The following is a 24,165-nucleotide window of genomic DNA, read 5'->3' as shown; positions in this document are numbered from 1 at the left end:
AGGCAAGGATCTTGCTCATTTAGTCCAGGAAGGGGGGGGGGGAACAGGTAGCAACAGGTAGACAGTTTACTATGTGTCATACATTTGATTTTTATTCTTATATTACACGCATTGGTATTTTGCCTGTATGTTTGTATGAGGGTGACAAATTCCCTAGAGCTGGAGTTACAGCTGTGAGCTGCCATCTGGGTGCTGGGAATTGAACTTGGTTCCTCTGGAAGAGCAGCAGGACTCTTAACTGCTGAGTCATCTTTCCAGTCCCAATTCTTTAAAAAATGATTTAATGTGTACAGGTGTATTATCTGCATATATCCACCTGTCCCATGTGTACACCTAGTGCCTTCAAAGGCCAGAAGGGGTTAGATGCCCAGAAACTGGAGTTACAGATAATTGTGAGCCCTGTGTATGCTGTGAACCATACCCAGGTTCTCTGAAAGAATATCAAGTATTCCTAACTATCTCTCCAGCCCTTATATATGAGACAGGCCTTCTTGGCCTGAAACTTGCTATGTAGACTAGGCTAGCCTTTAACTCAAAGATACTCTTGCTTCTCCTGAGTACTGGTATTAAATGTACATAGCACCACACCCAGCTGGTTTTTTTGTTTGTTTTGGTTTTTTTTTTTGGGATTTTTTCGAGACAGGGTTTCTCCGTAGTTTTTTTTTTTTTTTTTGGTTCCTGTCCTGGAACTAGCTCTTGTAGACCAGGCTGGCCTCCAACTCACAGAGATCCGCCTGCCTCTGCCTCCCGAGTGCTGGAATTAAAGGCGTGTGCCACCACCACCAGGCGCCCAGCTGTTTTTAATTGTGTATATATGTGTGGGTATATGCACCTGAGTACAGTTGCCTTTGGAGGACAGAATAGGGTAGCAAATTCCTTGAAAATGATGTTACAGGGACTTGTGAGCTGTCCAATGTGGGTGTTTGAAAATGAACTTAGGTCCTTTGGAAAAGGTCAACCACTGAGCCATCTCTATAGCCCCAAACCTGTAGCCCAAGTGGACCTCAAACTTATGATCCTTCTGCCTTTGCCTCTTCAGCATGTCTTACTAGACTCGTATACACCACCACAAGCAGCTCATGCAGCGTTTTTAGTTATGACCTTTATATGCATCTGAAATGATTTGTAGAAATCTCAAGACGACCAGTGAAATGGCTCAGCAGTTGAAGTTGTTTGATGGCAAGCCTAATAATCTGAGTTTAATCCCTGAGACCCAAATGGTAAAAAAAAGAGAACAGGCTCTCATAAATTGTCCTCCTCTCCACATATGTTCCATGGCACTTTGTACCCACACACATACACATGTATGCAGATAATATATAAGCATAATAAAAAAATCTTCAAGGCACAACTTCGTGGAATGCAGAGAGGCAGAATCAGAAAGACCAAGTATAATGTCCCAGGCCTGGTAGTTATTAGTTTTGTGACCTGGGCAAGTCATTTCCCCTTTCCTTTCTCATCTAAATACAGGATTAAAAGCTCCACATTCCAAAGATTGTTGTAAGGAGTCAAAATACGAACATTTATTCAACAAATTTATTGAGAACTGCCCTTTAGAAAACAGAAGAGCCAAATAAGAGCAGTCTCAACTCTGAACAAGCTCACAGTTTGGAGACAGAAAAATAAAACAACATAGCTAGTAAGCGCCTTAAAACAGGAAAAAAAAAACTATAAAGTATTTAGTGTTCAAAACTCTGGAATCAGGCAAGGCGGGAAAACACAAGCCTCCATGCGAGATGGGGGGGTGAGAAGGAGGAAGAGTTGACCATCTAGGAGGGTTCTTGGACGCACAACCACACCCTCCTCAGTCTGCAGCTTACTGCAGGCTAGCCCACTGTAGGGAGGTGTAGACCACCTTCCCATCAGGCTGAGGGGAGCAGAGAAGCAGGGTCTTTCTGACACTGGTTCCCAGGCGGCCGGCAGAGACCAGGTCCTGAAGTGGGATGGGGTCCTCAGCAGCCCAGCACTGAGCAATGTAGTGAGCGTGGAATCGCAGCGGGTCACCTGGGAGAAAGAGACAGATGCATAGCAGTTCCCATCTGGAAAGGCTGGAGCACTGACAATGGATCCTTCTGCTTACTGCATTTTAGGTTCCTTTGTAGTACTGTGTACGGAAGTCAGGGCCTTGTGTAGATTAAGTATCCTAACATTTTCTTTTGATTTATTTATTTAAAGTATATGAGTGTTTGCTTGCCTGCATGCGTGTATGTGTACCATGCATGTGCCTGGTACCTGCCTAGGCCAGAAGAGGGCATTAGGTCCCACAGAACTGGGGTTAGAAGTGGTTTTGAGACACCATGCGAGTGCTGGGGACAAGATCTGGGTACTCTGCAAGAACACCATTGAGCCATCTCTCCAGCCCTCTTTTTCCATTTTTTTCTGAGACAGCTGTTTCATTGTGGCTCAGGTTGGCTTTAATGGCCCAAGATGGTTCACAATTGCCAAGACACAGAAGAGAAAGCAAAGAATGGTTACTTCCGTGGTACAAGGTACACCTGTAAGACTAAACAATACGCAACTATTATGATTAAAATGATGGAGGAAGGTCATTGGTTAAATAATAAAGAAACTGCCTAGGCCCATTTATAGGCCAGCCCTTAGGTGGGTGGAGTAAACAAAAGAGAATGCTGGGAAAAAGAAGCCAAATGAGAAGTCGCCATGATTCTCCCACTCCAGACAGACGCAGGTTAAGATCCTCCCTGGTAAGCCAGCTCGTGGGGCTACACAAAATATTAAAAATGGGTTAGATCAATATGTAAGAGCTAGCCAATAAGAGGCTGAAACTAATGGGCCAGACAGTGATTAAAAAAATACAGTTTCCGTGTAATTATTTCGGGGCATAAGCTAAGCCATGCGGGCAGCTGGGTGCCGGGGACGCAGCCCCACCGCTCTTATTACAACATTAAAAGATATGGTGAGACAGGCTTGTAACCTTAAGCACATAGAAGGCTTAGGCCAGGAGACTCTGAGCTTAGGAGTTCAAGGCCAACCTGGGTACCATACAGACATTTTTACCAAAATAAAAGATGAAAAAGAAACAAAAGAAAGCAAGTCAAGATTTAAAGATAAGTCACAAGTGCTGGGATGTAGCTCTTGGCAGACCACTTATGGAACACAGGCAAGGTTTGATCTCTAGTGCAACTGCAAAACATTAACAGGACCAGGCTGGGACTCCGATAGACTAAAGAAAAGATTTTATAATAGAATAAAGCAAAAATCAAAGTCCTATGCCAATCCCAGCACTCAGGAGGCAGAGACAAGTGGAGGTCTTTGAGTTCCAGGTCAGTCTGGTCTACAGAGCGAGTTCCAGGATAGCGAAGGCTACAGTGGAACCCTGTATCAGAAGAAAAAAAAGAGAAAGAAAAAGAAAAAAAGAAACAAGTAGATTATCAATAGAATTTCCCCACAAAGAAGTGCCAGATGGTAAACACGGGTTAGTTTTTTTTTTTTTTTTTTTTAGTTTTTCAAGACAGGGTTTCTCTGTAGCTTTGGTGCCCATCCTGGAACTAGCTCTTGTAGACCAGGCTGGCCTCAAACTCACAGACTCACAGAGATCTGCCTGCCTCTGCCTCCCGAGTGCTGGGATTAAAGGCGTGCGCCACCACCGCCCGGCCACAGGTTAGTTTTGTAGGCTCCGCCAGTGCAGCGCTGCAGCCACATGCTCTGGAAGCAGAGGCCCTCGGAGGGCTTGGTAACTGAACAGCTGACAGTCTGTCCCTGGAATAGGTGAATCTAAGTTAGCAGGACAGGAACCTGAATAAGACTATACAAGAGGGTGAATCACAGGCAATGAAAATTAAGAACGGAGAGCTGGAGAGATGGCTCAGCAACTAATCTACCACTCTTCCAGAGGACCAGAGTTCAGTTCTTCGCACTCACATCGACCTCCCACTGCCTGTAACTCCAGCTCCAGGAGAATCTGATACCATCTTCCGATCTCCCTGTGCACCCACGCACATAACACCAAAAAACAAAACCAATAATCTTTAAGAGGGGAGAGGAGGTGAGAACCTAAACCATGAGACTGTGAAGCATTCTAAGGAGACTGTTGCTATTCCCTGCCTGGCAGATGGGTTCCTGGCAAGAGTTTAGCCAAAAGTGCGAGTCTCTGGCTGTTAAAAGACTCCAATAGGCTGAGAGGGTACATCAAAATGCTTGAGAAACTAATCCTGTAACTGTTTTCCTGGTCGCTTAGCAATTCTGAGCCTCAGGCAAAATTTAAAAATAAATTTAGAAGCATTACAGTGATTGAGGCTTTGGACACTATTTCACAGGCAACAAGGATTCTCTCAGCGTCCGGTACACTGAGTACTCACTGTCTAGAAATATCGACATATTAGGACTAATTGGTCAGTGCCAGACCTGAATGCTTATGCATTTTAATCATCTCAACACTTCCACGTTTGAAGACAGTCAGGGATCACCCTGTTATAGGAAAGAAGAGGACAAATAGTTTAGCTTATGGTTCAATTTAATGCATAGAATTAGAGCTGGATGTGGTGGCACACATTTGTCATCCTAGCTCCCAGGAGGCCAACAGCAAGAAGATTGCTTCTAACTCAAAAAACAAAAAATGAAAAAGTATCATGAAATTAACTGATTTAAACTAGTAATTTTAGGCCGCAGTAGTTTTATCTACAAATAGGAGTCTCACTATGTTTCATATGTTGCATAGGTTGGTTTTTTAATCTCAGGTCAAAGAAATTATGCTTCAGTTTCCCAAGTAGTTGGGGATACAGGCATACTGAGACCTAGCTAGAATGTCAATGACCACGGCTACTTAAATACCATGCAGGCATCTGCATATCCATATCAACACACAATCTACCATACACTTACCATTTTTTTTTCACTTTTGATTATAGTTTTCACATGCATGATCCTATACTTTTTCTGTTTTCAGACAGGGTCTAGATACCCAGCCCTGGTTGGCCTGACCTCACTATATAGCCTATACAAGTCTTAAACTTGTGGCAATCCTCCTGTCTCTAATTCTAAAGAGCTAAGATTATAGGCATAGTCATCACACCCCTTTTTCTTTTCTTTCTTGAGATGGGTTATCATGCAGCCAAAGCTAGTCTCAAACTAGCTATGCCTTCAGTTATCACTAGAGACATGCACCACCATACCCAACTACAATCCTACACATTAATTCTTTGAAAATTAACACTATGTTCTCGGACAACTGGGTTGTTTTTTTGATGTTCTTGTTGTTGTTCTTCAAGACAGGGTTTCTGAGTAGCTATGGAGCCAATCCTGGAACTCACCCTGTACATCAGGCTGACCTTGAACTCACAAAGATCCACTTGTCTCTGTCTCCCTAGTGCGGGGAATAAAGATGTGCGCCATCACCACCTGGTGCTGTTGCTTGGAACTCAGAGATGCACCTGCCTCTGCCTCCCCAGGGCTGGGATTAAAAGAAGGAACCACCTCTCTCAGTTTAATTTTTATGTTTTGCCCTTACTAATAGTGACTTTGCTGCTTTTAATCTTTCAATTCTATAAAGAATTCTGCAGGGCATGCGCTCATATGTTTTGTGCACATTTGCAAGGATTTCTAAGCCAATCTTCTAGATCATAATATTTATCAAGAGTTACTAAATCAAGCCAGCTGCTGTGACACAAGCCTGTAATCCCAGCACTTGGGAAGCAGGGAAAGGAAGACTTTGCATTCCAAGGCTAGCTTGTGCAGCACAGCAAATTCCAAGCTAGTCTTGGAGACCTAATGTGACCCTGACTCAAGCCAAACAAGTTATTAAACTATTCTCCAGGAGCTCAGGAAAACTCTCTCATTATCCACTGTCCTTCCCTGAGTCTCCAGGGCATTGAGTCCCCAGGGTGTAGACAAAAGAGAAAGTGTAGAATAAATAAAGACCAGCAGGAAAGGTACAGCCACCAGAGCCCCAACCTGAACTCACCAGGATAGACCAGGAAGTCACCACCAAACTTCCCAGCTGCGCTGAGGAAGAAGCCTCTCTCCCACAGGTCTCGGTAGATGCTGTAGCGCAGCTCGTGGGCAGGGCGGCCAGCATGGGGCCAGTCTTTGGACTGCACACGCCAGTCCAGAGGCTTAGCCTTTACTGGCCGAGGCCTGGCAGTGGCCAGCTGGATGAGCAGGGCTGACCTGGGCAAGGGGGTCACCCCGTTTGAAGGCCCTGGTTGGGGAGATGAAGAGTCTGGGGGAGATGACGAGTCTGGAGGAAGGTATAGAGAATTACTGAATTCACAAGGCAAGGTGTCCTTATCCCCCAAAAAACCTCAATTAAAATCCCCTAAGGCTTCCTTCCCTCCTGCCCCAAATCTGAACTCCAAACACTACTCTCACCTGCTCCCTCCTGCTCCGCAGAAGCCTGGCCATCATCACTGTTTTCACTCCCTTGGGTAGCTTCGCTCCCACTGGCTTCTTGGCCTTCATCCGCCCCTGAATCCTGCTCCAGCTTCTGCTTCTTGGCAGTCTGGCCATCATCACTGGTTTCACTCCCTTGGGTAGCTTCGCTCCCTCTGGCTTCTTGGCCTTCATCCGCCCCTGAATCCTGCTCCAGCTTCTGCTTCTTGGCAGCCTGGCCCTCTACGATCTTCTCTAAGAGCTCCTGACGCCGGGTCTCACGGGCCTCGGCTGCCAAAGTGCTTTGCTCCTGGAAACTCTGCTCTTGCTGGCGTTTGAACGATGCTAGGGCCTGAGAAATAAACTTAACTGGAACCCCAAGACATAGCCTGCGGTCCCTTAGGAAGACAGGAATCCTGACCCTGTTTACAACCTCCCAACAGCGTCCTTCCAAAACAGGCCATCCCAGGCTTTCCCACCACAAGGGCCTTTTCGCTTCTTACCAAGCCATGGTTGCGGGGATCCGGGCGCGGGGCGCTGACGAGCGTCACGGCGCCTATCTCAGCTAGGAGCCGGGCTTCCTCCGGCAACAGCAGAAGCGGGAGGCCCAGGCGCGAGTTCTGGCGGGGCCCGCGGGGCAGGGCGCCCACTGTGCGGCCCCCGACTCCCAGGCGCTCCCGCAGCGCCTGCACGGCCTCAGCTCCCCACACCAGCGAGCGGCCATTAGCAACCTCCACCACCAGCATCCTCCTGCAAAGTGGGGGTGTTGGTCACCCAAACAGCCCCGCAGACCGGACTAAAGCCTTCTACGCCCCCGTGCAAGCAAGGTCCGCCCCTGAACCCGAGGGGGCGGGACCGGGGTTGCCACCTGCGCCCCAGGCCAAGCCCCACCCGGAAGGACCGCTCGAGACCACGCCCCTCGCCCAGGTCCCACTGTTCAGCTCCCCCTCAGTTCCTGGTGACCATCATCTCGGCCAATGCGTGCCACCGCATCACGTCTCCTCCCGCCATAACGGTGCACCGCCCTTTTCGCAAAGTGGGTGTCTTCTTTCGGGTGTGTCCATCAAGTCTCGAACCTCAACGTAGATTGGCGGTTTGCTCAAGCCACACCCTCTTTTAGAAACTTGGAACCCAGACCCTCCCATGTCGGATTTCCGAGGTTCGCCTTTCCTGCCTATTCACTTAGACAAACTTTAAAGAACCCAGTCCTGTCTTGCACAAGCGGTTCGATGTTCCAGCATCCTCGGTTCGGCTCAATCCGGAGCCCTGCCCACCCTAAACACAAGAGTGTCAGCCTTCCGGTGATCTCGGCTCTACTACCGAACGCATTCGGGAGTGCTCGGCTCTGTCGAATCACCCACCCCTTCCAAGTCGCACCTCCTGCTGTGACCCCGCCCACTCCCTACCCAGTTTCGGGAGCTGTCGCCCACGATTGAACTCTGGACGCAGTGCACGTCTTAACTTCTCTTCACTCTGTCGCACTGTCTTCGGTCAGAGCCCATAAGTCAACTGCTAGCCAACACTCTCAGTAGAGGCGGAGCCGGCACTACGTAGAGCGTCCTCCGTCATCCCGTCACGTTAGCAGAGCTGAAAACCTGAGGCGAGCTCTCACGGCCGCAGGGTCTCCAAATGTGGGACCTTGAGGGTCACCGCCCTTGGCCCTACCCCGTGCCTACCGAGTCTTGTAGGCCCCGCCCCGTTATAAATGATCTCGCGTATTGCCTTTTCCGGTCTTGTATGGCTCCGCCTTCCTCCTCCCCCAAATAAGGCTAGATATTTCGAGAAGCTCTTGGCTCCGCTTGTTATTACATTAAGTCCACTTACCCCTGATTATTTTCAAAGTTCAGACAAAACCTCTGGCCTCACTGGCATTTGACAGTGACCTAAAACGTATTCAACTATCCGAAATTAGTCCAGGCTTTTGGCCCCGCCTACATCCTGCTATTCTTTGACACACACCACCCGTCTGATTCCGACTATTTCCGAAGTAAGCCGAAGTGTGTGGCCCCGCCCACATCGGGTTGCTTTTGTGAGCCCGCTTTGGAACCGATTATCTCCGAATCACGCCGAAGCGTGTGGGCCCGCCTACATCCGGCCGAGTTTGTGAACGCTTCTAATTCCGAACCGTGACCCTAAGAACTCGCCTATCTCCGAAGTAAGCCGAAGTTTGTGGCCCCACCTCCACGCCGTGAGCTTGAATTACCGAGTGTACCCGAAGGAATCCGAAGCTGAGAGTCCTCCTCTTTCCGAACGCCGAGCTCCAGGTCCCGCCTCCTTCTTAAGTCACAACCCGTTTTCATCGGGACTCGAAGCCTTGGCCCCGCCTCTGACCCGAAACCCCGCCACCCCTTTACTGGCAGCTCTTTGCCCTGGGGCCTCCCAGAAAGAACGGGGCAGGCAGCCTTCCGCGCATTGGTGTTCTGGGTTCTTTTCCCACTGTGCTGTGTACGTATTGCATCCGCTTTCTGGGCCTGGACCGTGCAGCCCAGCGGGCACCCTCGGGAACCGGCAGTGCGGGGGCGTGCTGAGCTGAGGAGGCGTGGCCCGAGCAGGGGCAGTCGCGAAAGAGGGATTTTCTCATCAGCCTCCTGGTCCACGGTCGGTTCAGGTGGGCCGAGGTGGGGTTGTATGGAGGCGTCGCTGAAAATCGTAAGGTGGCTGGGTGCGGGGACGGGGACCAGAGCGTGGCCCGGCTGGGTGGCGTAACCGCCTGTGGATCTGCTGGGGCGGAATCGGATCCACGCGGGGCTGGGCTACGTAGGGAGCCTGCAGATCAGACAGAGTCATTGCTTTCTCTCCGGGGTCTGGATTGGAGAGGAGGCCAGAGGTCTGAAGACAGGTGGATCCTAAATGCTGGATTTCGCCGGGGCGGGTAAGGGTAGGAGTCCTGGGTTTTTGGGTCCCCTGAGACATAGGGGAGTCTGGGGATCCAGACAGGATTCTTAAGGGTTCCTGTGTACTCAGAGGAAGGTGGGGGTGATGTGGGTTCCTCTTCTATCAGAGAGGAAGGGTCTTGCAAAGGATTGTTTTCCGGGCCAGAAGGTGTCTAGATAGATGTCTAGGTCTTAAATAGGGGCAGAAATGCTTTTGATTTGTACGTTGGCAGAGGATTGGGTTGAGGGGCTTGATTCCTGGGTCCTGGAAGGAGGAGTGAACTGGAGGCCTGGCTTCTCAAAAGTAGGGGATTCTACATCAAAAGAGGAAGGTACTGGAATACTAGTTCTCACTGTGAGTCCTTCCTCCCCCAGACCATGACACCCGAAGAATGGACCTATCTAGTGGTCCTGCTTATCTCCATCCCTATCGGCTTCCTCTTTAAGAAAGCTGGTGAGTCAGGTTCCGTGCCCAGTGGAAAATTAGGGTGAGGGAGCTGAGGTGGGGATCACCCCTCCCGAAAGTTCTATGCTTACACTTTACCTTTTCCTTTCAGGACCTGGGCTGAAGAAATGGGGGGCAGCAGCTGTGGGCCTGGGGCTCACTTTATTCACCTGTGGCCCCCATGCTTTGCATTCTCTGATCACCATCTTGGGAACCTGGGCCCTCATTCAGGCCCAGCCTTGGTGAGAGCTAGGTGGTGAGAAAGAAAGGAGGATGCAGAGAAACAGCAACCTGTTTCCTCTTGGGGTCTTCCATTTCTTCTCTTTCAGTCTCTTGCTGCCTCCTGTTTCTCTCATGTTTCTCTGTGTTTTGGCCATGTTTCTTCCTCTCTCACCTTGTTCTGCACCTTCCTGTCCCTGCAGATTTGCCCCAGTCCTCAATGTCCACATGATGACAGTCATTTGTAACCCAATCCTGCGCTCTGGCGCTTAAGGAGGGCTCTTCTTCACCACAACGCTTCTCTCTTGACTCCCTCATTCCTTTTTTCTCTGTGGCTGTGCCTCTTCTGTCCCTGCCTGCCATCCACTGGTCCTCACTCTCTCCCCTCTTTTTTTCTGGCTGAATGGGGGAATGGTGGGATATAAAGCCACACTCAGGAGAAGGAAGCAGGGCCAAGGTCCCTGTACCCAACTCTATAACTTCCCACCTCTGTCCTAGCTCCTGTCATGCCCTGGCTCTTGCCTGGACCTTCTCCTATCTCCTCTTCTTCCGAGCCCTCAGCCTGCTGGGCCTGCCCACTCCCACACCCTTCACCAATGCCATCCAGCTGCTGTTGACACTGAAGGTGAGATTTGGGAAACACTACCCCCCCCCTTTTTTCTCCCTGGTAGCCAGGTAGCAGCATTCTTGTTCTCTTTTCCCGGACTAGACTTTCTCATAGTCAGGGGAGGGCTATGGATTTTTTTTTCTTCTGGTTTTTCGACACAGGGTTTCGCTGTAGTTTTTTTAGAGCCTTTCCTGGAACTAGCTCTTGGAGACCAGGCTGGCCTCGAACTCACAGAGATTCACCTGCCTCTGCCTCCCGAGTGCTGGAATTAAAGGCGTGCGCCACTCCTGCCCAGCTAGAATTTTTTTTTTTTTTTAATCTTTCACAAATCTTAAGCTTGAAATTTCACACCTCCCTGGGGACAGAGTTGACCTCTCACATACTCTGGAGGAGGTCTTCACCTCTCCACTCATTCCGTGGTCAGGAGATATCACAAGCCACTTGGCTCACCTGGAATGTGCCTGCTCAGCATGCTCTGCCAACATGCTCTTCTTGAATCTATAGCAGACCATCCTCCAAGGAGGAAGTAGCACTGTGGAGAGAAGGTAGCTAGCCCAAGGGCACAGCTGGGACTACCAGATCTCATTTTGTTATTTTGTTCCTGAGAGTCTCTTGTAGCACCCTATGTTGTCCTCAAAGAAAAGATGACTTTGAACTTTTTTTTCTTGGTTTTATGAGACAGGGTTTCACTGTGTAATCCTGCCTGTTCTGGGAACTCACTGTGTAGACCAGGCTGGCCTCAAACTCACAGAGATTCACCTGCCTCTGCCTCCCTGGGTGCTGAGATTAAAGGCGTGCGCTGCCACCACCCAATGACTTTGAATTTTTGTTCCTCCTGCCTCCACCTCTTAAGTGCCAGGATTGTAGGTGTACACCACTGTGCCTGGCTTGTATGGTACTAGGGAATCAAACCAAGGGCCTCAAGCGCACTAGGCAAGCACATGATCAACTGAACTACATTCTTAGCCCTGGGTTGTACTCTTAATCTCCTCGGAAGCGAGCAAAAAGAGGCCAGCCCTCAGTCCCTAGCACAGAACACAACGTTGGTGAGCTCTTGTTATGTTCTGGGCTCCAGCAACATAGGCTTGGACAGCCCTGCCAGCCTGAGAACTGGTTTCTCCAGAATCCTTTGTTCTTATGGAAAACTCAACAGTAGGCAGGGATTGGTCAGCTGTGAGTTGGAAGGAGACCCTTTCAGGGTGTGTATGGACCTGCATATGTAGGTGTGAACGGGCTGGGGTGCCACAGACTATGTTTGCTGCGTCCACTTTCTGAATAACATGCTGTTGAATGGATTTCCTTCTATAGGGGGCTGAAATCCCTTGAGAAGAAAGTTTTTCATTTTATTGATTTGGTTTTGGTTTGCTGGCCAGAAGACAGGATACAGCAAATTTGCCTCTTCAATAATAATTTGCCGTGGGTGCTGAAAGAACTAAAATATAATGCAATGAGATGAGATAGATAAACTTTTTTATCAGAGTTGAGCAAATGGTTCATTGATGTAATCTCAGCATTTTTTTTAAAAAGCTTCTAAGCTGGGCATGGCATGCCTTTAATCCCAGGACTCTGGAAGCAGAGACAGGTGGACCTCTGTGAGTCAGCTTGGTGTACATAGAGAATTCCAGGATAGCCGAGGCTATTTAGAGAGACCCTGTCTCCAAAAATAAAAACACCCATCCCTTCAAACAAAAACCAAAAAAAAAAAAAAAGGGAGAGAGGGCTCCGTGGTTCAGAGTACTGTTCTTCCAGAGGACCTAAGTTCAGATCCTGGCATGCAGACTGATGGGCTCTCAAACATCAGGAACACCAGTTGCAGGAGATAACGACGCATCTGCACACACAGGCCATACACACAGACACACAAAAATAAAAATACGTATTACAGACAAAAGAAGCAAAAAGCTAGTGGAGAGCTACCCACCCATAATGCCAGCACTCAGGTGAAGCCGGAGGAGGAGTTCAAGATCATCCTTAGCTGCGAAGTGGGTTTGAGAATAGTTCTGTTATGTAAGACTCTGTCTGGGGGAAAGACAAGTCTAGATGACTATGGAAGTGGCCTAAGAGACTGTGGGCTGTCGGCAGGTGAGTCAGAGTCACCTTGGGAGACGTTGCTTTGAGGATGATTTTAGGGTTTTGAATTTTTGTGTTGTTTTTGTTTTGCAGTGGCTTGGTGAAGAGGAGACAAAGTTGTCAAAAATGAAAAACAAACAAAAAAACCTTGGGCCTGTAGCTAGGTCAGAGAAGAATTCTATATTGTGGGCCTAGAAGGGGAAAGTGGTTCTTTTTGTTTGTTTGTTTTGTTTTTCGAGACAGGGTTTCTCTGTCCTAGCTATCCTGGAACTAGCTCTTGTAAGACCAGGCTGGCCTTGAACACAAAAGAGATTCACCTCACCATCACCCAACAGAAAAGTGTTTTTTAGAGCCCCCTTCCTACCCCTTGAAACCATCTTGTAGGGGAAGCCCTGCTTCATTCTCTTTCCTCCTTCTCTCTGCTGGGGCTCTGTCCACTAAGCCTAGTAGGAAGCAGGAGGACACAGATGTGGCCTTTAGGTTTTGCCTCTTGATAAAATAGGTAGAATATTTTATCTACATCCTCATCCTGACCCCTACCCACTAGAGTCAGAAAGGAACAAACAAGCTTGGGGTGGGAGAAATGCCTCAGCAGTTAAGAGCACTGACTGTTGTTCTAGAGGACCTGGGTTCAATTCCCAGCACCCACATGGCAGCTCACGACTGTGTGTAACTCCAGTTCCAGGGGACCAAACACCCATGACAAAATACTAGTGCACATAACAATAAGTAAATAAGAAAGGAATGAGCTTGGCCTAGTAATGCAGGTATATAATCTCAGTACTCCAGGAGGCAAGTTTGGAGGACCACAAGTTCAAGGGCAACCTAGACAACTTCCCATGACCATGTTTCAAACTGTAAAAGAGAAAGAGGGGATGTGGCTCAGTGTTAGGGCACTAGTGTTGCATATGCAAGGCCCTGTGTCAGAGCCCTGGCGCAGGAAGGAAAGCAGGTAGGCAGGCAAACTGTGGGATTGGATGAAAGCAGAAAGAAAAAACAGGTAGAAAAGGAAGGTCTAGGACCGAGCCTGGGGATGGCCACCAACTAAAGTTCCTTCCAAAGCCGGGCGGTGGTGGCGTATGCCTTTAATCCCAGCACTTGGGAGGCAGAGGCAGGCGGATCTCTGTGAGTTCGAGGCCAGTCTGGTCTACAAGAGCTAGTTCCAGGACAGGAACCAAAAGCTATGGAGAAACCCTGTCTCGAAAATCCAAAAAAAAAATAAAGTTCCTTCCACCACTCTGGATATGTAGTGCCATCCATAGGTAGAATCTCACTCCTAGGTATAGATTGAAATGAAATGGGTGTAAAATGGCCTGGGGCACTGATCTCATGCCTTCCTCTTCCCACAGTTGGTGAGTCTGGCCAGTGAAGTTCAGGACCTCCATCTGGCTCAGAAAAAGGAAATAGCTTCTGGCTTCAACAAGGAACCTACTCTGGGCCTCCTGCCCGAGGTCCCCTCTTTGATGGAAACACTCAGCTATAGTTACTGCTATGTGGGAATTATGACAGGTAAGTGGCCTGCCCAGCACTGCTGGGTCACCCTCTGCCTCACTCCACCCAGAGTTCTGTTCCTGTTTAATGTCCCCTGCTCTGTCCCAGGCTACCTGTACTCTGTCAGCTGCTATCTTGTCCTCAACACATCTGCCTGCTGTGGGAACGAACCTTGGAGAACTGCTTCCTTTTCACCTATTAGGGGCCAATAGGCGATCTAAAGGAGATAGGTCTGTGTAAGCCAGGGGTTTGCAGCTCAGAGTCTTCCGGGGGTGGGGGTAGGAGGCTGGGGCCACAGTATTAAAGATTGAACCAAGGGCATTATATGTGCCAGTCAAATGCTCAAGGACTGAGTTATATCCCCAGCCTTTTAGTTTGGTTTGGTTTTGCTTTAGATAGGGTCTCACTTTGTAGCAAAGACTATTCTAAATGCTCCATGTAGCCGGGTAGCCTCAAACTCACAGAGAGCTGCCTACCCCTGCCTCCCAAGCTAAATTTTTATCTTGAGATAAGGTCTCTGTGTGTTTCCTAGGTAGGCCTTGAACCTTTGATTGTCCTACCTCAGCTTCCTGGGTAGGTGGCATTATAGGCGTTGTGCCGCCTGAACTGAATGAGAAAGTCATTACGTTGGGTTCATTTGGTGCTAGGGGCTGAACCTAGGGCCTTGTGCATGCTAGGCAGGTAAACTCTACCAACTGATCTACATCTCCAGACACAATTCATAGATTTTGGCTTTGTTCCTTTGTTTTTGAATTTCTTGTTTGGTTTGGTTTTGGAGAGTTTGTTTGTTTTTGAGAGAGAGTTTCTCTTTGTAATAGCCCTGGCTGTTCTGAAACTCACTCTGTAGACAGGCTGGTCTCAGATTCACAGAGATTGGCTTACCAAGTGCCGGGATTAAAGGCTTGTGCCACCACTGCCTGGCTGATTGTTTCTTCAGTATTTGTGTGTGTGTGTGTTATGCATGTTGTGTGCATTTGCTCATGCATGCCTTGGTGTGCATGTGGTGGTCAGAAGACAATGCTCTGACATTGGTTCTTACTGGGAACCAAACTTGGGAGCCAATACTCTACTGAGTTCTCTCCAGCCCCTTTGTTTCATTTGACACAGGCTCTCCCTATATAGTCCAGGCTGGTCTATTACCTCTGGACCTGGCTCAGCTTCCCAGGATCTGGAATTACAGGCATGCACCCCCATGCCTGCCAGATTCCTTGTTTGTTTTTGTTGTCTGCAATGCTGGGGATTGAACCTAGGCTTGTTAAGTGAATGTTCCACCACTAACCTATATTTCCCAGGCCCGCTTTTCTTTTTTCTTTTTTTTTTTTTTTTTTTTTTGTAGAGCCTCATGGAGCTGTTATTTATGCATGCATCCATTTAAAATGCCCCAGCTCACTGGCTTTTATATAGCCATAGAGTTTTGAAACCATCACCAGTGCACATTTGTCTGCAGAACAGCCTCGTCTCTGAAAAGGAGCCACCTAACCTTTAGTCATCAACACCAAGCCGCTTCCATTCCTGCAAACCATGGGCTTCTGTCTATAAAGACGTTTCATATAAATGGAATCACAGTCATGGTTTATGGTGAACATACAAGGGCTTCAGCATCCATCCCTTCATTCAGTCTCCACTGATGCTCCCTGATCCAAATCCCATCGTACCTCAGGAACCTCAGCTGTCCTTCTGCTTGTCCCTACTCCACCACCCAAGCCAGCTCAGCATCCAGAGGGAGCTTAGGAAAAGTTGTCAGGAACCAGCTCTTCCCTGTCAGGGAAACCTACAGTGGTTTTCTGGTCTGGTTTTCTGTCCTCTTTCCCCACACCCCTAGAGTACTTTGTCCTCTCCCCTTAGGCCTTATCCCTCAACTCTCTAGGTCTCTCCCCTCTGTAGTTGTGAGCCCCTCCCTCTCTGTTCACAGACCTCCTCAACTCCTCCTCTTCCTCCCTCTCCCGTTTCCTTTCTCTTCCATCCTCCTCCTCTCGCCTCCCACTCCCCAGTAGGCACGGATACACGCCATCCAACCACCTGCCCCTTGCCGCCTTCCACAGGCCCGTTCTTCCGTTACCGCACCTACCTGGACTGGCTGGAACAGCCCTTCCCGGGAGCCGTGCCCAGCCTGAGGCCGCTGCTGCGCCGTGCCTGGCCAGCCCCGCTCTTTGGCCTGCTCTTCCTGCTGTCCTCCCATCTCTTCCCACTGGAAGCTGTGCGTGAGGATGCCTTCTACGCCCGCCCGCTGCCCACCCGCCTCTTCTACATGATCCCGGTCTTCTTCGCCTTCCGCATGCGCTTCTACGTGGCCTGGATTGCGGCCGAGTGCGGTTGCATTGCCGCGGGCTTCGGGGCCTACCCTGTGGCTGCCAAAGCCCGGGCCGGGGGTGGCCCCACCCTCCAATGCCCAACCCCCAGCAGGTCAGGCGGCGGGAGGGAGGCTTCCCAAGACCCAGCAGGCCCCACCACCAAGGGTTGGCTCTGCCCCTAGTAGGGAGGAGAGCAGGGAGCAGGGTATAGGACTACCAGCTGTGGTTGACAGCCTATTGCCCCCCTGGTGACTATCACCTGCCTTCCCTGGGCACCAGGGAAACTATGTGTTCCTGGTACCTACAGATTGCCCCTTGTTGCTAGCATTTGTTACCCCTCAGTATGGCTAATTGCCCTCTATTGCTAGGGAAAGAGAAATGGTATCATAGCAACCACATGCCTACCCTGTGTTGCCATGGAAGTGTCACCCCCAAAACAAGGTCCTTCCTGGTTGCTGAAGATACTATCTTTTGGTAGTAGTGGGTCCACCTTCTGTTTCTAGGGAAACAGTTCCTTAGCAATTGAATTGCCCCTCTGCTGAGGAAGCTATATCTCTAGCAACCATGGTTCCTTCCTTCTTGCTGATAGCCTTGCTGTTTGTGGCTGTGAATTCTTTCCCTTGAACTGCCTGTCTTGCTGAGAGCCAGCAGCTCACCGTGATATGTTCTCACAGAGCACCTCCCAGTTGCCCTATTTCTAAGGAAGTAGCATCTTGGCTGCTCTCCTCCAGTTGAGGAGAGTACCACTCTCAGCAACCACAGGTCATCTTCTCCCCATTGCTGAAGCTTAACCCTTTATTAGTAAGGCTACCCAACCCCAGCACTGTCATTGATGGGTGAGCCACAAAACTAGTAACTACAGAGTTCTTATCACATAGGAAGCATCCCTTCTTGTTGATAGGAAAATGGTATCCCTAGCAACCAGTAGTGAACTGAATCTCTGTTTCTAGAATCCATTGTCATCCTCCCAGCTGGGGAATGGGGTACCAGCCTCTCTGTAAATTATAGCCCACCCCTTACTAGAGGTGTGCCACCCCGGTTGTTGTAAACTGCCATGCTGTTGGACAGTCATACCCCAGGGTGTGATTTACTACCGCTGCCCTGGTAACTGAGTAGACCTCCCACTGCTAGAGAGAGGATGGTCTTCAGAGAAATCAGACAGAGATTAAATGCTGTTTGAAGTCTACAAGTCCCACTGGCAAAGGATGCCTTCCCTCCCGTGGCTAGAAGCCACTAGAGGTTCACATAGGTCCAGCATCTTTCTCTGTAGCTGAAAGTGTTGGTGTCAGAGACCTGAAAACCTCTGATATTTCTGGACGTGACACTTCTCGAACAATCACAGGGACCAGGAAAAAGGCCTGTTCTGAAATAATTTTCTGAATAGCCTGGGCCTTGTTGCTAAGGAATGCCTTTTCCCTAGCAACAGAGAACATTGAGAGTCACGAGGCCTAGAATATCTCCCTAGCAACCATGAACCACCTTTTTAGAGTGGATACTTCCCTGGCAGCTGCTCTGCCCCAGAGTTCAGAAGGGACCACACTTGGAAACTATTCCCAATATGCTGAGCTTGGTTGCCAGTGGACTTGATAGCTTAGCAACCATAGCCTTTCAAGGCATTCTGTGACTTATTAGGCTCCAACTAGTTACGAAGAGCACCCCACTATTAGTGAATTGTGGCCCACCCACCTGACTCCTATGGTTACTCTCAAAAGTCATAGCCAGGGAGAGAGGGAGCCGTCGCCTGTCCAGAACCCTTTCTTTAGCATTGGGCTGGGACAGAAGCAGGTGTCAGGAGGGGCCTGGCTGAGCTGCATGTCTGTCCCCATCCTCATCCTCCACCCCCCAGTCCGGAGAATGCAGCTTCCCTGGAGTATGACTATGAGACCATCCGTAACATCGACTGCTATGGCACAGACTTCTGCGTGCGGGTGCGGGATGGCATGCGGTACTGGAACATGACGGTGCAGTGGTGGCTGGCACAGTACATCTACAAGAGCGCACCTGCCCGCTCCTACGTTCTGAGGTGAGGGAGCCCCACCTGGTATCAGAGATAGTGCAGAACTTCACCTCCCAGTAGATCCTATGGTAGTATGTGGGGGCGGGGGTGGGGCTTCTCTAGCTAAGCCCCAAGTCCTGAGGCTCATGGGAGTTGTAGTTTCTTGGGCCTGCTAAGGTAAATCCTCTGGGCCCAGAGATTGAACTCAGGTCATCAGGCTATAGGGCTTTTTACCCACCGGGCTATTTTGATAGTCCTTGTTTGTTCTTAGGCAGAGCCTCAAGTAGGCGAGGCTGACCTTAATCTGGATTGGTAGCCAATCATGACCTAGGATCCAGATCTTCCTGTCTCTGTCTTCATGGTGTAGATGTGCACTATCATGCCTGACTTGTTGCTTGGACTCTTGTTCTTGAGATAAGGTCTTACTCTATAGCCATGGTTGTTCTGGACTTGTTTATAGAAACCAGACTGGTCTCAAACTTCAGCTATCCTCCTGCCTCTGTTCCCTCAGTGTTGGGATTACAGGTTTGTGGCCCCATACCTGGCCAACTTTTTTTTTAACTGTTTCTTTTCCATTCACCTTCCCATTTTGCTCAATTGTCTGCAGAACAGCTCTTGGCCGCTCAGTGGTGGCTTCAACTTATTCAGTGGCCTGAGCAGTGGGAGCTGCAGACAAGTCCTCAGCCTAACTTTTAAGTTGTTTTCTTTCTTCCTGTTTTTTGTTTGTTTCTTTACAGTGCAAACACCCAGCCTTTCCAAACTGTCAGATGTGGTCAGTGGACACAGAGATACCATCCCCTGATAAGTAGTTAATGAAGGCAGCATATGAGCTAGATTTCCCTGGGCATCATGGGAACTGTGGCTTAAAGATCGATCCACTCTAAGGATCTGGAGAGGTGACTTCAGTGATTAAGATTGCTTATTACTTTTAGAGAAGACCCTAGTTCACTTCCCAGCACCCATATCTGGTTTATTGCCACTAGTAACTCCTGAAGATCAAAAGCTCTGTTTTGGCCTCCTGGCACTACCCTCACATGTATAACCCCCAACACACACACACACACACATACACAATTAAAATCTTTTTTTAAAAAAAATTTCATGAGGACTGGAGAGATGGCTCAGAGGTTAAGAGCACTGTCTGCTCTTCCAGAGGTCCTGAGTTCAATTCCCAGCAATCACATGGTGGCTCACAACCATCTACAGTGAGATCTGGTGCCCTCTTCTGGTCTATAGGCATACATGCAGACAGAACACTGTATACATAATAAATAAATAAATCTTTTTTTAAAAAATGTATTTACTATGTATACAGTATTCTATCTGTTTGTATGCTTGCTGGACACGAAGAGGGCACCAGACCTCATTACAGATGGTTGTGAACCACCATGTAGTTGCTGGGAATTGAACTCAGGACCTCTGAAAGAACAGTCAGTGCTCTTAACCTCTGAGCCATCTCTCCAGCCCATAAAGAAATCTTTAAAAAAAAAAAAAAAAAAAAAAAAAAAAGATTAACTCTGAGTCAGATATGATAGCACACACTTATTATAATCTCAGCACTCTGGAGGCTTAGGCAGAAGTTTGATGTCCTGGGCACCTTAGTGAAACCACATCTTCAAAGGAACAAAAAAAAGATGTACTCTGTGTCTGATATGCACAAGGCCCTGAATTCCATCTCTAGCATCACAAAGAAATTGAGAAACAGTCTGCTCTGGCCTTGTAGGGAGAATGCATAGGAGGTGTGGGCGGCAGAGGTGAAACAAAAGTGAATGTGAGCTTCTGGGTATCTAGGTGGGGGTGATGGAGAGCAGTTCCTCAGCAGGCCTGGCTGACACTGGCTTTGGGAGGAAGAGTTGGGGCTTAGAGTGCTCAGCAGCAGCAGAGCAGAAATGAGCCCTGCTTCCCAGGCAGTGGGGCTGGTGACCCACAGCGCAGGAAAGTCTTTCCAGAAAAGAAAGGACAAAGAGAGGAAACTCTTGGGACGTGGGTGAGGAAGAAGACTTGAGTTTCATCTCATTAACTTAAAGACTATCAGGTGTCACTGGAGAGGTAGGTAGATTGTAATGTGATGCTGGCACTTAACGAAACGGTGTTAGAAGTAGGCACTGAAGCCAAGAGGAAGTACTCATTGTACTGAGAGTGGAGAGGGGTGAAGGCAGGAGGATTGGGAGTTCCAAATCAGCCTAGATAACAAAGTGACACACTGTCTCAAAACAACAAAACTAAAAAGGGCTGGTGAGGTGGCTCACTGGTCAGGTTCTTCCCTCCATGCCTGGCCATCAGTTTCTTCTCCAAGACCCACGTGGCGGAAGGAGAGGGCTTACTACAGCCAAGTTGTCCTCTGAACACCACAACTGCTTCATGGCACACAAGAGTGTCTACACATAAATAAACGTTACAGGGGTGTGTGCTGGGAATGTAGGCCAACTGGTAGTGTGTGCAGGTAGTGCTGTGCATGTGTAATAACAGCATTGGGAAGGTGGAAGCAGAAGGATCAGGAGTTTGAGGTAAGCCTAGGCTGCAGGATGTTTGAGCGCTACCAGTTACAGGTGATGCTATTAAAACTCTGGGGATCAGGTCAAAGCCCAGGGCACCGCAGTATTTTGATTACTTATTCTCAATTAGGGGTAATTGCTACACCCTTGGGGGACATATGGCAATGTCTGGAGACTTTTTTGTTTCTAGGGCCTCAGGCATACCAGGCAAGTTCTCCACCACTGTCTTAGCTAGGGTTTCTATTGCTATGATAATACACCATGACCAGCTTGGGGAAGAAATGGTTTACTTCAGCTTATAGTTGTCCATCACGGAGGGAAGTCAAGGCAGGAACCTGGAGGCTGGAACTGAAACAATGACCGTGGAGGGGTGCTGCTTACTGGCTTGCTCCTATGGCTTGCTCAGTTCCCACCCCCAAGACCACCTATTCATAGTAAGGTAGGTTCTTCCACATCAATCATGAATAAAGAAAATGTTCCCTAGACTTGCAGAGGCTGATTTGATGAGGTTATTTTTCTCAATTGAGATTCCGTCTTCTCAGATGACTCTAGGTTGTGTCAAATTGACAAAATTATTAAAGGGGGAAAAAGGACAACCACTAAACTACACCCCACTTCAGGAGACATTTTTACTAAGACTGAAAGATTTCCTTTGGCATCCATGAGTGGAGACATGAGATTCACATCTGGTACCCCCTGCTTCTCAATGTAGTACAGTCAGCATTATTCTGTCACTGCAGAACTTGTCAGAGACAAGTCCCTAACAGGAAAAGAACCCAGGAGCTCATGCTGCTGCCAGAACTGCTGGTTTCTGCTCAGTTGGAGAATGAAGTAGAAAATGCATTCTGTGTCCTTTAAAAAAAAAAATTTTTTTTTTTTTTTTGTTTATTATGTACGCAGTGTTCTGCCTGCAGGCCAGAAGAGGGCACAAGATCTCATTAATAATGGTTGAGAACTGTCCTGTGGGTGCTTGAACCAGGGTCCTCTGGAAGAACAGCCAGTGCCCTTACCCACTGAGCCTTTTCTCCAGTTCTCTGTGTCCTTTTCATATGGTCAGAGCCTGAATATATGGACTGAAAAGTTAGGGAAGTAAGGTTTGGAAAGATACTTACTCTTGCAGAGAATCTGAATTTGGTTTCCTATTACCCACATGACAGCCCAGCCTTCTGTGACATCAGTTCCAGGGGAGCTCTCTTCTGGACTAAAAGGGTATCAGGCAGGCATGCACATGGTACACAGTCATACACACAGGCACAAAACACCATACACATAAATAAAAATAAATTTTAAAAAATAGAGAAGTCGGGTGGTGGCACACACCTTTAATCCCAGCACTCAGGAAGCAGAGCAGGTGGATCTTTGTGAGTTCGAGGCCAGCCTGTTCTACAGAGCAAGTCCCAGGACAGGTGCCAAAAGCTTCAGGGAGAAACCCTATCTCTAAAAGCCAAAAAAAAAAAGAAGAAGAAAAAGAAAAGAAAGCGAATTAAATCTCTTCGTAAGAGAGTGAACCAGCATGGTGGTGCACATCTAATCTCAGCACCTGGAAGACGGGCAAGCAGAGCTCTTATGAGTTCAAGGCTGTACAGTGAGACAAAACTGAGAGAATCAAACTTTAGGATCCACGAAGGAGGAGCGGACCATCCCTGGAGGTTTTTTATCTTTTACGGTTTATTTTATGATTTTATGACCATTTTGCATGGGTGTATGTATGTGCGCCACATGCTTGTCTGCTGCCTAGAAAGCTGAGAAAGGGCACTGGGTCCTCTGAGACTGGAGCTGCGAACTTGTGAGCCACCGTGTGGATACCAAGAACAGAACCTGAATGTTTTGCAAGAGCAAGAAGTACTATTAGCAGCTAAGCCAACTCTCCAGCTCCTCCTAAACAGATTCTTCCTACAGGGTTTCTGATGCAGATGAGAGGATCCTAAGAACTTATAAGTTCTTTCCAATATTAACCAAGTCTGACTCTGTTTAACTTGAGATCTCTTGAGTTCAAGGCCAGCCTGGTCCACAGAGTGAGTTCCAGGGTGCCAGGGATACACAGAGAAACCCTGTCTCGGAATACTGGTGATGCAGCTCAGTAGTACATTATTGTCTGGTGTCTGCAAGGCCCTGGGTTCAATTCCCAGTGACAAAAACCACAAAGGCACCTTGACTTTCAGGATACAGGAAGTGTGAGTAGGCCTGAACTCGGTCTGAGGAAGAAGGAACAAGGTCTAAGTCCTTGGTTTGAGGGAGGAGGACATGAGACAGTGGGTACTGTATTGAAGCTTGGACTTCTGTATCCTGATTCAATCTCTTTATTCAGGAGTGCCTGGACCATGCTGCTGAGCGCTTACTGGCATGGCCTCCACCCTGGCTACTACCTGAGCTTCATGACCATCCCGCTGTGCCTGGCTGCTGAGGGCTATTTGGAGTCAGCCTTGCGGAGACATCTGAGCCCCAGGGGCCAGCAAGCCTGGGACTGGGTGCACTGGTTCCTGAAGATGCGTGCCTACGACTACATGTGCATGGGCTTTGTGCTCCTCACCATGGGTGACACGCTCCGGTACTGGGCCTCCATCTACTACTGGATCCACTTTCTAGCCCTGGCCTGCCTGGGGCTGGGTCTAGCTTTGGGTGGGGGCAGCCCCAGCAAGAGGAAGACAGCATCCCAGGCCACCACCGGCCAAGCCAGGGAAAAGCTCAGGGAAGAGTGAGCTGTGTTGCTCTGGCCTGCCAGCCAGCGCAGTCTTTGCTTGGGAATTCTGTGAACCGGGCTGTATTCTCCTTTACCCAGCAAGAATCCCTTGTTTGGCTAGGAACCTGGAGAGGATTCCTCCTTCCTAACAAATCCCCTGCCTCTGATTTAAACAAAGCTGGAGGTACCCTTCTCTTAGATGCTCGCCACATCCTGACTTTTCCAAACCTCCCTCTGCTGACATCAGGGTATTACTGTCCACTCTTGTCCCAGTCTCTGCAGCAGTCTTCAGGTATTCAAAATGCCACACTTCCCAAAATGCAAGGGCACAGACCAGTGGTCATGTGGCATCTTGGACAAAGTCCCTGTGGGTCCCCGGTATTGGGGCAGGAGCTTCAGGGCCAGGTTCTGTAAAAGGGGAGGAACAGCCTTCTCGTTTTCTTGGCTTTTATCATCAATCCAGTATTTCAGAGACCATGACCTTACACATCCTGGAGGAGAAACCGAGGTACAAGTAAGCAGCCCCAGGGGAACACACTCTTACAGTAGCTTCTGTCTGAGCCATTTCTAGGCCCCCACACAACCTGCTACCCAGTGTCATCCTTGGCCTGTGACAGGTCAGAATGTATAAATCTTTCTCAATAAAATGTTACACGTGCATCTGTTTGTGTGTC

The 24,165-nt window shown here is 48.7% G+C and overlaps 2 protein-coding genes across 10 annotated transcripts; one reads left to right on the top strand and one right to left on the bottom strand.

The window, feature by feature from the left end:
• Positions 1-1,489: 1,489 nt before the first annotated feature.
• Positions 1,490-8,545, bottom strand: Tsen34 (tRNA splicing endonuclease subunit 34). 3 transcript variants are annotated; one of them, XM_057761624.1, is made up of 5 exons: positions 8,528-8,545; positions 6,828-7,074; positions 6,325-6,676; positions 5,918-6,193; positions 1,490-2,004 (listed from the first exon to the last, which is right to left on the bottom strand). In XM_057761624.1, exons 2-5 carry the CDS (start codon positions 7,068-7,070, stop codon positions 1,817-1,819), a joined length of 1,059 nt encoding a protein of 352 aa, XP_057617607.1. In that variant the 5' UTR covers positions 7,071-7,074; positions 8,528-8,545; the 3' UTR covers positions 1,490-1,816. The 3 variants fall into 3 exon arrangements, with proteins under 3 accessions (XP_057617607.1, XP_057617605.1, XP_057617604.1); XM_057761622.1 differs by lacking the exon at positions 8,528-8,545 and adding an exon at positions 8,149-8,290 and having other exon boundaries at positions 1,491-2,004; XM_057761621.1 differs by lacking the exon at positions 8,528-8,545 and adding an exon at positions 7,731-8,014 and having other exon boundaries at positions 1,491-2,004.
• Positions 8,546-8,577: 32 nt separating this feature from the next.
• On the top strand, positions 8,578-24,144 carry Mboat7 (membrane bound O-acyltransferase domain containing 7). 7 transcript variants are annotated; one of them, XM_057761615.1, is made up of 8 exons: positions 8,578-8,769; positions 9,573-9,651; positions 9,755-9,884; positions 10,360-10,486; positions 13,888-14,047; positions 16,021-16,432; positions 18,167-18,343; positions 23,120-24,144. In XM_057761615.1, the coding sequence occupies exons 2-8, from the start codon at positions 9,576-9,578 to the stop codon at positions 23,508-23,510; spliced, it is 1,473 nt and encodes a 490-aa protein (XP_057617598.1). In that variant the 5' UTR covers positions 8,578-8,769; positions 9,573-9,575; the 3' UTR covers positions 23,511-24,144. The 7 variants fall into 7 exon arrangements, with proteins under 7 accessions (XP_057617598.1, XP_057617601.1, XP_057617597.1 ...); XM_057761618.1 differs by having other exon boundaries at positions 8,578-8,932; positions 16,024-16,432; XM_057761614.1 differs by having other exon boundaries at positions 8,578-8,932.
• The last annotated feature ends 21 nt before the right edge of the window (positions 24,145-24,165 follow it).

This window comes from Chionomys nivalis, chromosome 2 (genome assembly GCF_950005125.1).
Source record: "Chionomys nivalis chromosome 2, mChiNiv1.1, whole genome shotgun sequence".
Taxonomy (NCBI): domain Eukaryota; kingdom Metazoa; phylum Chordata; class Mammalia; order Rodentia; family Cricetidae; genus Chionomys; species Chionomys nivalis.
The sequence above is the reverse complement of the archived record's forward strand: the minus strand, read 5'-3'. Positions and strand labels throughout refer to the sequence as shown.

What these genes read in the sequence shown, in the direction of transcription:
- Mboat7 (XM_057761615.1), top strand. Translation starts at nt 9,576, where the DNA reads ATGACACCCGAAGAATGGACCTATCTAGTGGTCCTGCTTATCTCCATC. An exon ending in CTCATTCAGGCCCAGCCTTG is followed by an intron (nt 9,885 to 10,359) that starts GTGAGAGCTAGG and finishes CCTCTGTCCTAG; the next exon opens with CTCCTGTCATGCCCTGGCTC. An exon ending in CAATGCCCAACCCCCAGCAG is followed by an intron (nt 16,433 to 18,166) that starts GTCAGGCGGCGG and finishes TCCACCCCCCAG; the next exon opens with TCCGGAGAATGCAGCTTCCC.
- Tsen34 (XM_057761624.1), bottom strand. Translation starts at nt 7,070, where the DNA reads ATGCTGGTGGTGGAGGTTGCTAATGGCCGCTCGCTGGTGTGGGGAGCT. An exon ending in ATCCCCGCAACCATGGCTTG is followed by an intron (nt 6,677 to 6,827) that starts GTAAGAAGCGAA and finishes TTTATTTCTCAG; the next exon opens with GCCCTAGCATCGTTCAAACG. An exon ending in TGCGGAGCAGGAGGGAGCAG is followed by an intron (nt 6,194 to 6,324) that starts GTGAGAGTAGTG and finishes ACCTTCCTCCAG; the next exon opens with ACTCGTCATCTCCCCCAGAC.